Raw genomic sequence first — 14,367 nt, forward strand, 5'->3', positions numbered from 1 at the left:
AGCCAAGAGTACACAGTAAATGATGGTCAAAGAAGGTACATGATGCACGTCAACGTATGAAATCGGGAGCCATGAACATGTAGTAGTACCTTCTGTTGCTGTGAGTAAAATACCCTGAAAAGGGGAACTCAAGGGAGAGGGTTTAGTTTAGCTGTTTGATGCAGTGGTACATGATGGTGCAGACATAGCAGGGAAATCTGAGGGGCAGCTGAGCAGTCCACAGTCACGAAGCAGAGAGAGATTATTAGTTCTCATCTTTCCTTGCACTTTGGATTCTGTCCAGAACCTCAGGTAATATGGTCCACCCACAATAATGGTGGGTCTTCCCACCTCTACCAATCTGATCTATATAATCCTTCACAGGTACCTGGAGGCCTGTCCCCTAGATGATTCTAGAGTCTCTCAACTTGTGGCATTTAACCACATCAGATACAAGTGTAAATACACTAGAAGTTCTTACAACTTAATATCAGAGTAGATAGTAGTAGTAAAATGAACTACACACAAAATGATTCCAATCTTGTGGGCTCTGATAAAGCCATTTAATCCATGAATCCCCTCATCTAGTGATTAACTTTTGAATCACACTCTATTAGTGGAGGCTTGAACTAGAGAAGCAGAATGAATAAGACACATCATTCTTTCTTTTCCTTCAAGACCAGGTTTTTCTCTATGTAGCCCTAGCTGTTCTTGAACTCACTCTGTAGACCAGGCTGGCCTCGAACTCACAGAGATCCATCTGCCCCTGCCTCTTGAGTGCTGAGATTAAAGATGTGCACCACCACCACCACCCAGCTACAAGTTTTTGTATAAGTGAATTGGCTTCTGTGATTGTAGAGTTGGTTAAGCAAGCCAGGCATGCACGGGGCAGCTGTAAGGAACAGAAGGTAACAAGAGAGGTCTGGCCGTAGCACCAACTCTAGCCATCAGAGATTTTTGTCTATGATGCCCTCTGACTTATTAAGAGGCCACCAGTTTCCCCTCCCTTAAAGTTGGTTAGGAACTTAGTATCTCACAATCTGAATAACGACACTGAACAGCAGGGACTAACCTGGCCAAGTTGGCACGTCCTTGTAAGGAAATAGGCTCTTTGGTTTGATATGGGCAGGACCTGTGCAAAACAGAAATGTCAAGTAAATAATCACTGACTATAACTGCAGCAAAGACAGAGGCCAATTACAGCACAAGTGGCCATCACAGCCAGGTCATTGCTTTTGTGTATGTTAAATCCTAACCTGCGGGGACAGAATTCCTTATTTATGCCTCAGTATTCCTTATTTGTGCCCCCCCCAAAACTTTCTAAAGAATCCATCTAAATGAATTTATTGTAAGCAACAGGTAAAAATGATCTTATAATACTAAACTGGCATGATCTAAAAGCCATGCAATGGAATTAGGTTTTTAAAAAAAAGGCAGTGAATTTCACACAGATAACTGTGTAATGTTGAATAAAATTCCCCTCATCTAAGAAGCAGCAGTCAGCTGCCAGGCTGTGTCTTTAAGATATTACAGAGAAGCTTCGCCAATGGAACTTCAGCAACTTAGGTCTGCCTAACCTGGACCTGAACAATGACAGCACTAGTTGACATCCCAAAGCAGATGGGAGAAATCTCAGGTTCCCACCTCTAGATGAAGAACCACAAGCAGGCAATGACTGCAAGAAAGTGAGAATCAGTTTTCTTCAAGCAGCCATTGCTAAAAACATGTATTCATGCAAGTGAGACAGAACGGACTCAGCAGGTGCTGCTTACATATTTATCCATATATCTATACGCAGCAATAAACAAAAAGAGGCTATGAGTTAGGGAAGGAGCAGGAATGGACAAATGATGTAATATTTAAAACACAGGCAAGAAGCCAGACTTGAGAGTGCAGGTTCATAATCCCAGGTATCAGCTACCAAGGAGAGGGGATGACTAGACTGACTAGAGAGTGGGCAACCTAGCAAGATTCTGACAGAAAAAAAAGAAAAAAAGAAAAAGGAGAAGGGGAAGAAGGAGGGGGGAGAGGAGGAGGAGGGGGAGGAGGAGGAAAAGGAGGAGGAGGAGGAAGTGGAGGAAGAAGAGGAGAAGTAGAAGTAAAAGAAGAAAGGTAAGGAAAGGGAAGGGAAGGGGAGGGAAGGGGAGGGGAGGGGAGGGGAGGGAAAGGGAGGGAAGGAAAGAAAACCAACCAACCAAAAAGTGCTGTGGATGAAGCTCAGTGGTAAAGTGCTGGCCAGCATGCCTGAAGCCCTAGGTTCAACCCTGGACCATAAAAATAAAAAGTCAAGCCACATGGAGATGGGATGTTTGCAGTAGGCTTGTCCGACAAAGCCTATATGGGATACAGGATTCACACACGTTTATTATAATGGGCAAAAAAATGTGAAAGGCTACATCACAGAAATGTGCCTTGTTAAGCAGGAAGTGCAACAATGACCCCAATGAGAGCCATCACACGCCCTCCTGAGTGGCTGTAGTGAAGATATCAGAAATGCTCATGTTGATGAAGCAAGTGTGACCTGCTCTGTCATTGCCGAGGGGGACAGAATGGTATCAGCTAAGATTGGATGATATTCTTGACCCCATATAACAATTTTACTCCAATATACGAGCACACAGACAGGATAAAGTCCACATGAGAATGGTCACAGCAGCACCAATCACAGAAGCCCAGTGGAGATGGACTGGATGTCTTCAGTAGGATGAATAAAGCTGTATACATGAGTTATTCTATATTAATAATGGACACAACAGAGGTGGAACTGGAGCAGAAGGTGAGAGGACAGTTCACTTCAAAAAGTTACCAAGGCATACACAAAATCAATTTTACCCATACATGTTATTCTTCAAGGAAGCTTAATATTAAAAGTGCATTGAGCAGTTAGCCTGCAGAGACCATACGCATACTACTGCATGAAGAACTAAAAATCCTGATGTAACTGCAAAGGACTTTTACCTTGGGTTAAATTGCAAGATTCACTGACTCAGTAATAAATCTCAAAACACTCAGAGGTGGTGGTGGGATCTTATGCTGCCAAGTGTAGCTTGAGTGATATTGGATTTTGAAGATGCAAATGAGTTCATATTTTTTCATAAAATTTTACAATTGAATAAACATTTCTAAACTACAAATATATAGTATCTATAATCTAAGATATTTTGGTATGTATGTATGATTATTTTTAATTTATGTGCATGACTGCTTTGGCTGAATACATGGATATGCACGTGTTCCTGGTGCCTGTGGAGGTCAGAAGAGGGCATTGGATCTCTCAGCACTGGAGTCACCGAGGGTTGTGGGCCACCCTGCAGGCGCTGGAGACTGAATCAAACCCACCGCAGGCATGAGCAAGGCTCTTACGTGCTGAGCCACCACTCCAGCCTGGTAAAGCATTTCTTTATCTTAGGGCATCTTTAAGTACAGGCAAAATGGGAAGAATTTTCATTTTATTTATTTTGGTGGTTGTGGGTGAACAAGCATGCCATAACCCATGTGTGGAGGTCAAAGGATAGGTTTTGGGAGTCAGGTCAGTTCTGTCTACTATGTAGCTTCCTAGGATTAAATGTAGGTTTTCATGGCAAGAATGACTTTTGCCCAAGACTGAGCCATAGCTCTGGTCCTGGACAAGATTTTAGAGAGTTCATAGATGAGAACTGTTCTAAATATTAGTGCTAACGAGTGCAGATGCCTTCCTGTTTAAGGCAAGCTTATATTCATGTACAAAGGGAATATAATGGCCTTTATAGAATAGACTATGTTGTCTGTAGAACTTCTAAAATCAAAGGCACTTTTATTAAAATGCAAAATACTAGGTCTTTCCTTCCTTCCTTCCTTTCCTTCCTTCCACCTTTCCTTTTTAGAGACTAACTTCCAAATAATCCGAAGAATTGGGGCTTTGGGTGAAAAGCCCAGCAGTAAGAAGACACACACTGGCAGAGGTGGGGGCGGGGATAGGGGAAGGATGTGCAACAATGGAGATAGCAGGAAGGATTCTTGACCACCTTGGTACGTTGCTGTGATGAAGGACTGACCAAAATCAACTTGGGAAAGTAAAGAGGTTACCTCATCTTACAGGTTACAATCCATTACCTAGGGAAGCGAGGGCAGGAGCTATAATGAATCTTCTGTAGTTTTTGTGAAAAAAAAATCACTTTTAAGCTTGGCTCCACCTCTGTCATTCAACATCTGACTAGTACTCAAGTCAGCCAGGCTTCCCTCCTTCCTTCTCATGATCGTGTTGTTGAGGACCCTCAAGATGGACTTGATTTTTGACAACAGAGGCTGTTACTTGGTCAGCACATCTGGGAAAGACTTCTGCAGAGTGAGGACACAGGCCTGATGGCCGACCTTGAATCTGACTTGGTCTCTTTCTTTCTTGGTGCCATGACCTCAGCTTGGGAGTCCCATCTTCTCTTCATTCATTTACATCATCCATTAGAAGAGACAGCAGGGTAGCCCATTAACTCCAAAACGCATGTCCTTCTGGGAAACTTGACTACCCACACACGTAGGGCTGCGTTCCTCCTGACTCAGAGTGCAAAAGCTAAGGATTCCTCTCCCATGTTGCATGTGTGGGTCGCTTTGTGTGTGCACAGATGTGGAGGCCAACAGTCAACCTCAGTGTCATTCCTCGGGAGATGTCTACTTTGTTTTCTGAGTCAGGGTTTCTCATTAACCCAAAGCTTGCCATTTAGGCTGGAGACTTCCCAGTTGCTCACAGCACTGGCCTTCTATAAGGCTCAGGAGGACAGCTCCGATTGGATGGGGTGGGGGGAAAGAAGCAGCAATGTCAGATCACACCACCGCCATGGGTCATTCTGGCCCAGGTAGATGCAGATCTCGAGAGCAGCGGTCCTACGGTCCTTGCTTAGGACAGCAGACTCGGGTGTGTGTGTTGCACTCGGGAGTTTCTATATTTTTGCTTCTGAGATGAGATCTGAAAAACCACTACATAAGGACTTCAGATCCTATGTCCATGTCTGGAGTTCAGGGATTCCATGTGTGTACCATCACATCCAGCTTTTTATGTGGTGGAGGAGACTAGAGCCAGGGCTTCTGTGTGCTAGGTGGACACTGCAGCAGAAGTATGCTCAGCCTTCAGCTGTGTCCGCACAGCCACTGCTCTCTCGCTACAGGAAGGATGGACATGCAGGGAGAGCACTGAGAACCCAGAGAAATGTCATCCAGCCTTCAGCTGGTGAGGAAGCTGAGGAGCCAGTCCTGTGACTTTTACAATTTGGGCCAAGAAACTAAGACATCTTCCTTCTGGGGCCATGATCCAAGGGGAGCCTCACCCCAACCTTATCAGAGGAACTTTCTTTTGCCTTTTGTGGAACAAGTTTAAATTTTAGTTTAGGGGTATGTATGTATGTATGTATGTATGTATGTATCCCCACCCCCACACCATGCATGCCATTTTATCCTAAACCAAGCAACCATTCAAAGAGGTCACCTCCTAGAACTATAGTCAGTACTGAACCTTACTTTTCACATATATGATGAATTTTAATTTTACATTAATTTAGTAAGATTGTAACAGTAACTATTGAAATAGAAGTTACAATAGAGCTTGCACATATATAAACATTATATACATAGTTGTATTTATGTATAACCACAATATATGATCGCTATGATCTATTTCAGCACCGAGTGTTTGTGTGTGGTGTGTTTTCATGTGTGTGTGTGTGTGTGTGTGTGTGTGTGTGTGTGTATGTATGTATGTATGTGTGTGTGGTGTGCTTTTGTGTGTATGTGTGTTTATGTGTGTGTGCGTGTTTGTGTGTGTGGGGGGTGTGCATGTGGTGTGTGCATGCGTGTGTGTGGTGTATGTATGTGTGATGAATCAACATTAACATCAGACTGATAAGTCAATCCAAAAGTGGTTGGTACAAGTTTAAGATTTTAATGGCTGTTAAATAATAAAAGGGTTTGCACTATATACATTCTGTCTACTTAACATACTATCAGCCAGCCATGCACATTTCATTGCACATATAGACATAGTGTACAAGAATCTTGAAGACATCTTATCCATATAAGATCTGCATAAAAATTTTTACAAAATATTGAAGCCATTTGTATGATACAGCCAATTTCATGAAAATACTGGAAACTAATATCAAAAGAAATATTTTAATTTTGAAGAAAAAATATCCAAAAATAATGGTTACCGAACTCCATGTTGTCAAAGACATGTAAAAATATATCTCAGGACCTTGGGGTGCAATGCCCTGAAGGTACAACATTCTAGAACATCACTCTAAATCCTTGTGTAGATAACCTCTGACCTCTGCTTCGGTTGAGTATACTCTGTTAAAAATCCTCTCATCTTTACATTGCTGCGCCACTTGACAAAGCAGGTATTTGTTCAGTACAAAAAAATATCCAAATATATTTATGTTAAAGTGCACAGTACGTATGACAGAAGTATCACTAGCTGCCAGTCTGAATTCCCACACTTCGAACCCGGCCACCATGCCCTGAGGCAGCGTCATCTACCGCTGACCGCACTCATCCCTCCCATAGTCTTTTGTATTAGAAACTGTTAATGGCTCTGTGCAGGGGTCAAAGTGCAGTCAGCATTCACAAGCTTTTGACAGATGAACAACTGGGGTATCCACCCACGCCTACAGTGTGAGTGAGTATGGATGTGACTGCCCCCGCATAGTCTGTGAAGCCTTCCTTGAAGGGAGCTCGCCCACTGACGAGATGCCGTGCTCCTCTTTGGGGCTGGCTCCTCCCTAGTCCTAATGTGCTTGCCCTTCCTCCCCGCTGGCTGCTTACACACTCCACTTACTTAGCCCTCTCTCAGCCTGCTTCCCTGTGCATGTAGCTGCCCACTAGAGGCCCCTCGAGCTGCACACTTCCCAAGTTTCCTATCACACACCATGAACCTTCCAAGTCTGGACTTTTATTGTAGTAAAAACAAGCCTGTCGACATTTTGGCATCTCTCGCTCTTTGAACGCTGGGGTTGTACGTGTAGGTCGTGCTGGTTTCCTGAATTGAGCTCTTACAGCTCTTGTAGCTTGACATCAACTTCAACCAGCTTCCTTTTCTCCTCCATTTCTTCAACGGCTACCGTTACTGCTAGATGCTCAATTACACAAAATACAGTGCAAAAATTATACTTCAAGACATATGCTGAACACGTCCCACTTCTCTGTGTTAAAATGTGGATGCTTTGTGCATAGCAAAAGAAACATGAATCCGGAAAAAAATACTTCACATTTTATCTTCAAGTTTAATATGTCTTTTTTTTTCCCACGTAACTATTTACAAATAACTTTGGGGTGCTCTCTTGATTTCAGTCAGTTTATTAGTTGGGGGACAAGAGGGCTGCTGGAATGTAGGAAACTAGATGGAATGCAGAAATATAAATAAGAACCATGATCCACGAATGAAAAGGTGGATAACACCTCCCAGAAAACAGCTCTCTCTGTCACAGAACCATGTGTTTCTTGATTAATTTTTCTTTCCTGAATCATATACACCACGGAATATACATTGAGACCCGGAACTCCTACATGCCAAAGAGGCTCAAAAATAACAGTATTTATAATATTAAAATAAACTGTTTAACCACAAAAAAGCAGTAATAAAATAGTTTCCTAATTTACAATTTGCATCCAAAGGATGAATAACAACTCACTAATAAATAATATTTATATAAATATTTTGTATGTTGAAAATAGTTTTTTCAGAAAGGCAATGGTCTCAAGAAACATCTTGAAAAATTTTGGTGGCAAAAAAACCCAAAAACCAAAAAACAAACCTGATTGCATCCCCCTCCCCCCCACTGACTCTGAAAGGAGTTTGGTTTTGATAAAACAGACACGGCTCACGGTGAAACGGTTGTGCTTGGCATTTGGTAATGGCAGTTGGTGAGTGTGGAAGGGATGAAGGGGGTTGAAAGGCAAAGGTGTGCTACTCCGTTCTCTGCCAGCTCCCTTACCGCTCTCAGGTAACACCTGTCCAACCTGAAACCCAGACGCCAACTCTAAAAGGTCCTAAATCCTCCCTCAGGCTGAAACCACGTCAACGTAGCTCCTCTGGGGCCTGGCAGGAGGTGAGCTAGGGATCAGGTAGAGGTGAAGGGAGCAGAGCCCAGAGTCCCTGCTCTGGGAAGAGTCTGAGCCCACCCAGAGAAAAGGGCTTGGTCTCATGTGAACAGAGCTTTTGTGACGGTGACGTCCAACAGCGCTTGAACAGTCATGCCCACTTTGACCAGGCCTTTCTCTTCAAGGATGTGATGAGGCAGACAGAGCTTTTCCTAGGAGGAAGAAGAACAGAACATCAGCTTTCGGACGATGGAACTAACAACAGCAAACCCTTGCTGCATCACGGATAGGAGTTGGGTTGTGCACTGTTGTGCTGCTTGCTTCCCCCCAGCCTGGGCTTCTTCCCGGTGCCATGCCACTGCCGAAGCCTCTTCTGGGTGGGCAGGGAAAATCACAGGTTGCTCCACAATGGTTCTGAATAGTACCCAAAGCTGTATTAGATCCAAACGTGTAAGAAACTTTTCACCAAAGAATGGAGTGACACAGAGTCAAAAACACCCCCCAAGAAAATCGTAGCTTCCACCCTTGGCGAGCAACGTGGCAAAGAACTTCTCGTGTTTTAAAGGGACCCGATTACTCATGTACACAGACTACAGATGGTTATAATGACCACCATTTTATGTTCTGTGATTTCTGAAGTGTGTGTGTGCTGGGTGACTGCTCTCCTCTCTACGTGGCTTAGGTACGGTCCTATAATAAGAAATCCTTTTTTTTTTTTAAAGGTTATACTCTTTGAAAAGCACTTGCTATTTTACGTGCATGAGTGTTTTGGCTGCATGAATGTATGGGCATCATATGCACGGTGCCTGCAGGTCTGAAGAGGCAGTGAATTCCCCCAAACGGGAATTACAGACACACAGTTGTGAGTCACCATGTTAAGGCCAGAAACCAAACCCACTTTTTCTGCAAGGGCAGTTAAGTGCTCCTAACCACTGAGCTATCTCTCTAGCTCCCTAGTTTTCTGGTTTGTTTTGTGTTTCAATTTTGAATCTGTGCGTGCCTGTGAGTCTGCGTGGGAGTACGGGCATTTGAGTATGGTTGTCCTCGAGGCCAGAAGAGGAGCTGGGGTAACGGGCAGTTGTGGAGGCACAGGCCTGACGTGTAAGGGGAACTGAATTTGGATCCTCTGCTACAGGGGTGCACGCTCTTAAGTACTGAGCCATCTCCCCAGCCTCTATGTAAGGTATCTTAACGCGGCTCCCAATGACCTCTCTTTTAAGGTTTTTATAAAATGGGCAAAGACATACAGGGTGCACTGCTTTCTTATGTTCATGGTAGCTACAAAATAATATGAAAAGGCATTTCCACAATTGTCACTTGGCCCTCATCTGTTTCCATTCAGGGGGCACTCCTCCTTACATCAGTGAAGGCCCAAGGGTTGGTCTTTTTGGTGTGTGTGTGTGTGTGTGTGTGTGTGTGTGTGTGTGAGAGAGAGAGAGAGAGAGAGAGAGAGAGAGAGAGAGAGAGAGAGAAGGGGGAGAGAGAGAGAGAGAGAGAGAGAGAGAGAGAGAGAGAACATTTTTGTATTCTTTCCCCATGTCTCTTGAATATGTAATCCAAAATCTGGTAATTTTTATGAAATTGGTTTCTTCCTTCCTTCCCTCTCTCCCATCCCCCACCGCATTCTCCCCTTCCTTCCCCTCTCTTCTTTCTTTCAGTCACCCTATAAGTGAGATCATTTTGGTATTTGTTTTCCTGTACCTGGCTTGTTTAACTTAACAATGTCCTCTGGGTCCCTGCATGTTGTCCCTAACAAGGGAGTTTCTTTAGGAAGGCCAAGCAGCATCTTGCCTACCAGAGTTGAAATGGGATCTGGGGTAGGCACTGGCGGTAGAGTGTGTTTATCAGCATCAAGACCTGGGAACAAGATTGCTTCCTTCCATGTAACTTGAAGAATCAGACCTTCTACAAATCTCCATAGACATAGGCACTGTGAGACAAAAAAACCTTCAAAGGCATGCCCTGCTATCTCCAGAAACTTGTTCCATGTTCTCAAAAGGGTCACAGGGTGTCTCTATCTTCACTCTCTATCTCCTCCCACCCCCTTTCTCACCTTTACTGAATAAGAGAGGTTTGGATCCCAGGCCTTAGGAAAGGGTCAAAAAGGGCAACATAAGACTCAAACAAGATGTTCTGCTCTGTCATGTGTTAGGTAAGCATCTACGTTCACACTGCTGGTCCGTCTAATGGTCAAATATCAAAGTAGAAAGGGTAGAGGCTGTGTATGACCGAAGTTGAGAGAGTCATGAGCAGGCTGGGAGGGATGGTGACTCAGGGGGCATGGTGAGGGGCATCTGTAACAGGATGACAGTAGCCATCCTTCTCTGCCACCATCTGCACTGGTCAAGGCATCTCTTGGCTCTGTTGTTCCTCTACCAGAGCTGCTTAAAGGGGCAGGGGCATGTCCTCCCTATGCTTTTAATTGACCCTGCACCCAACCTCACCTCTGACCCAGAAGGAAATTATAAACACTTAATACAGCTAAGCTTCTGGTAATGGTTATTAATTTAGAAGAGAGAGTCAGTCAATATTTTGTATCATATGCTAAAATTAATTAAAAGTTAAAAAAAAAAAACCTCTAAATGCCTTTGAGTAAAAAGAGTATTTAAGGTTGGGGATTTAGCTCAGTGGTAGAGCACTTGCCTAGCAACCGCAAGGCCCTGGGTTCCGTCCCCAGCTCCAAAAAAAAAAAAAGAAAAAAAGAAAAAAAAAAGAGTATTTAATATTTTATCAAATGGGTTTGGAGGAATTTCCTAAACCAATAAATACTTAAAGATTTATTTACTTAGTGTCTGTGTGTGTGTGTGTGTGTGTGTGTGTGTATGGGTTTATATGTACTACATGTGTATACATGTGCACGGATGCCAGATGTTGGATTCCCAGGAACCACAGGAGGATATGATCTGACCCATGTCTGCGGGAGCAGTCTCACCCACTGAGCCACCTCTCCAGGCCCGTAAAGAAATATTTATGAAGCACAAACCAAGAGATGATCAAAACATTGTAAACCTAAAGATTTGGTTTCCATGTGAAGAGGGGGGGGGGGGGGGGGAGAAAACCTAATGAAAAGAAAAACAAAAATGTCTGCAAAAAAGTGTATTTGCATCAAGTTACAAAACTGTGTGTGCGATACAAGCTCAACCAAAATTCTGAGCGATCACTATGGGAACAAAGGTGGCAGAGCGTGTCTGTGATCAGGAACACAGGAGCTGGGGGTCCAGAGGATCCGGAGTCTGAAGCCTGCAGAAGCTACAGGAGTCTGAAGCCTGCAGAAGCTACAGGATGCTCGCTCTCTCAGCTGCTAGGTAGGTTTCACAATAGCTTTGCCTAAGGCAATGGCAAGGCATTTGATTCTCAGCCTAAATTAGTTACGTCATAGCTTAGCCGGGCATCTACCACACTCAGGACACTGACATTAGCCCACAGCTAATACAAATCTTATTCTATATTTATATAAAATATGTATTCTATCCAGTGCTCAATAGCTCATGCAGCTTATTGAGTCCTACACAGAAAGAGAAAAAGGAAATGGTTTTTCAGAAGGGTACCATTGTAAGCATGGAAAATCCTCAATGAATATCATTAAGTCAGGGGTCACCTATACACACAAATAGAAACATACCCCTCAAACCCTTCCTTTCTCTTTCTGCACACACAGAGATGGCCTCAGATCATGCTGAAGGCTTGGAGTCATCTAAGAGAACTAGTCTAAAAGGCCAGAAACCCTAGAGAGATCTAACAGCCACGGGCATTCCGCAATAGGACTTGAATGGATCTACAACTCTGGGTGCTGTTTGGAAGGACAAACACAAAGATCCTGCGGAGATGAGGAGCAGGGGGTCACCGACTTATGGGCCATCACAACAGTTCTGTCCCTTCATCTCCCCAAAGTGGGCTCAGAAGTTAGAATGGGACTGGAGTTGTGGGTTTACTTTGGGGCCACAAACAGTGGTACAGAAGAGCAAGGGCTTCCAAGAGCCAAGCAGGTCAGGCGCCACCTCAGGAGACCCCCGTAAAGGTAGTTACTGACTTTACATGAACGAAAGCTGTCCCAGGATATCAGAGGGCTTGTTGAAAATGTGACAGGACACGTGGTATATCCATGAGCATCCTGTGCTGTTATTTTTTTTTTTTTTGGTTCTTTTTTTTTGGAGCTGGGGACCGAACCCAGGGCCTTGCGCATCCTAGGTAAGCGCTCTACCACTGAGCTAAATCCCCAGCCCCTTGTTATTTTTTTTTTAAATGTTGAAATCATGATTGCTATCCTGCTTATCAATAACACTCAATGCTTTCCAGAGCGGGTGCTTTCTGTTGCTTCCCCAGTGGTGGTAGGTAATCCATTAAGCTCTCCATCGACACTCTTCTGAGCCACAGCTCAGGGTCAGGAAAGGAAGGCTGGACATAGAAAAATAATGCTAAACATGGGGGATATGGCCAGACTGCTTGCCACATGGGCTCCCCTCTCCTTGAAACCTTTTATGATGATTATATTGAGCCATCCCTATTTCTAGGCCAGCCACTGGTCTACAACAAAGCCCTCCACACCAGCTCATTTCCCTTAGTTCAGCTTAGGATTTAAAGGAAACGTTCTGTGACTGTGGACACATGGAGCTTAGCTGTGTGCTATTTTTGTGCATAAGAATGAAAAGGTCGGGGTTGGGGATTTGGCTCAGTGGTAGAGCGCTTGCCTAGGAAGCGCAAGGCCCTGGGTTTGGTCCCCAGCTCCGAAAAAAAAGAAAAGAATGAAAAGGTCTAGTTCTGCCCCCAGGGTCAATCTCCTGCTACCTCTCCCTCTATTCTTTATGTTGCAGTCAGCGAGGCTAATCTCCAGCCCCTTCCTTCCCTGTCTAGACCACTAGCACACACACCCTTCCTCCCACTGCCTTGCCACTCACACCCAGCTTACACATCTTTCTCATCTTGGTGTATTAGTGTAGACATTACTGCTTCGGGCATCTGCCTGGCCCCTCAGGAAAGCATGCCCTCTTTCTATTGTTTCACGGAATTCTGTAATTGACCCATCTCAGGCCCTTCTCATGGAATCCCTTTTTGCTTTCTAAGAAGCCATTTGATCAGGGGTCTACAAACTAGGACCTGCAACCCAATCCAATTCCTGCTGGTTTTTTTTTTTTTTTTTTTTTTTTTTGTGAATAACGTTTTATTGGCATACAGAACCGCTCACTGGCTCATATATCCTGTATGGTGCCATTTGTGCTTTAGTGACAAGTTTCAACAGATTCTATCACCCTAAAAATCATAAAATATCTGTCCTTGGTCCTGCCCCTGAATGCTGAAACCTGGTATGGACAGGGGCCTGGATCTTGAGCACTATTTTATCTGCAGAACCTCCCACAGGGCAAGCACACAGCACACGGTCAACACACGAGGGATAACTGAACGGACCAAGGATGATCAACACCGCCAGAAAGGCCAAGGGCAGGAAGGAAAGTCAAATGCACAGGCCAACTGCCCAAAGGGCTGCCTGTTGAAAGGTAGTTTCGAAGTCTCAAACCTAGCCTTTAAAACCAAACCCCATGAAAGAAGATTATATTAAAATAGTTTTCAGGAGATGGAGATACAGATTAGAGGTAGAAAATATATCAAGGCCCTGGAGCACTTCTCAGCACCCAAACGTTTTTACCTAAGCTATAAACACTTTGCTGCTCTCAGGCTCCCAAAATTTTAACTCAGAAGACTGGGGTCAGTGTGAATTCTGGAGATAATTCAGTAACTAAACAATTTTTACAAAAAACTGCATTGTGATATCAAGTGAATTTACTTAACCTCTAAAACCCCTCCGCAGCTGTCCCGCTTTGGGATTTAACAGGGATTTTTAAACTGGCCCCTTTTTTGTTAGTGTAAGGATAAAGAAGTGGTATGGACCTAAAATTCAGAAGGAGCCATTAAAATTGACTATCGAGGGGTTGGGGATTTAGCTCAGTGGTAGAGCGCTTGCCTAGGAAGTACAAGGCCCTGAGTTCGGTCCCCAGCTCCGAAAAAAAAAAGAAAAAATTGACTATCGTATAAGCTTCAGAAATCCTCACACTAAATGGACCATTTTCTACCAATCGCAGGAGTGGAAGAAAGGTAGCTCACAAGCAGCCTCTGCAAGCGGAAATGTCAACAGTTGCTTCTCTTTATCACGTATTAGAAGGAAATACTGAAAAACAGTCTTTCCGATGAGAAGATGGGGACTTGGGACTTGGTATGCAGGACAAATCACAAGGCTCAACCCCTGAAGGAATATTAGTCAGTCAGGTGTCCCCAGCTGCGCTGCAATGGCGGCTATCCCATGAGCTCGTGAGCTGGTGTCTGGACCTGTGG

The 14,367-nt window shown here is 44.1% G+C and overlaps 1 protein-coding gene across 8 annotated transcripts in view; it reads right to left on the reverse strand.

Moving 5' to 3' along the window:
• Nucleotides 1–14,367, reverse strand: part of Lrch1 (leucine rich repeats and calponin homology domain containing 1) — a 204,739-nt gene that overhangs the window by 13,044 nt on the left and 177,328 nt on the right. For 4 of the 8 annotated variants that reach the window (XM_087586447.1, XM_087586445.1, XM_087586437.1 and 1 more), the window contains one exon: nucleotides 5,864–8,255. In XM_087586447.1, coding sequence (XP_087442573.1) covers nucleotides 8,145–8,255 — 111 coding nt within the window. In that variant the 3' untranslated portion in view covers nucleotides 5,864–8,144. 8 annotated transcript variants of the gene reach the window in all.

The sequence above is a fragment of the Rattus norvegicus genome, chromosome 15 (assembly GCF_021556685.1).
Source record: "Rattus norvegicus strain SHRSP/BbbUtx chromosome 15, alternate assembly SHRSP_T2T, whole genome shotgun sequence".
NCBI classification, from domain to species: Eukaryota; Metazoa; Chordata; class Mammalia; order Rodentia; family Muridae; genus Rattus; species Rattus norvegicus.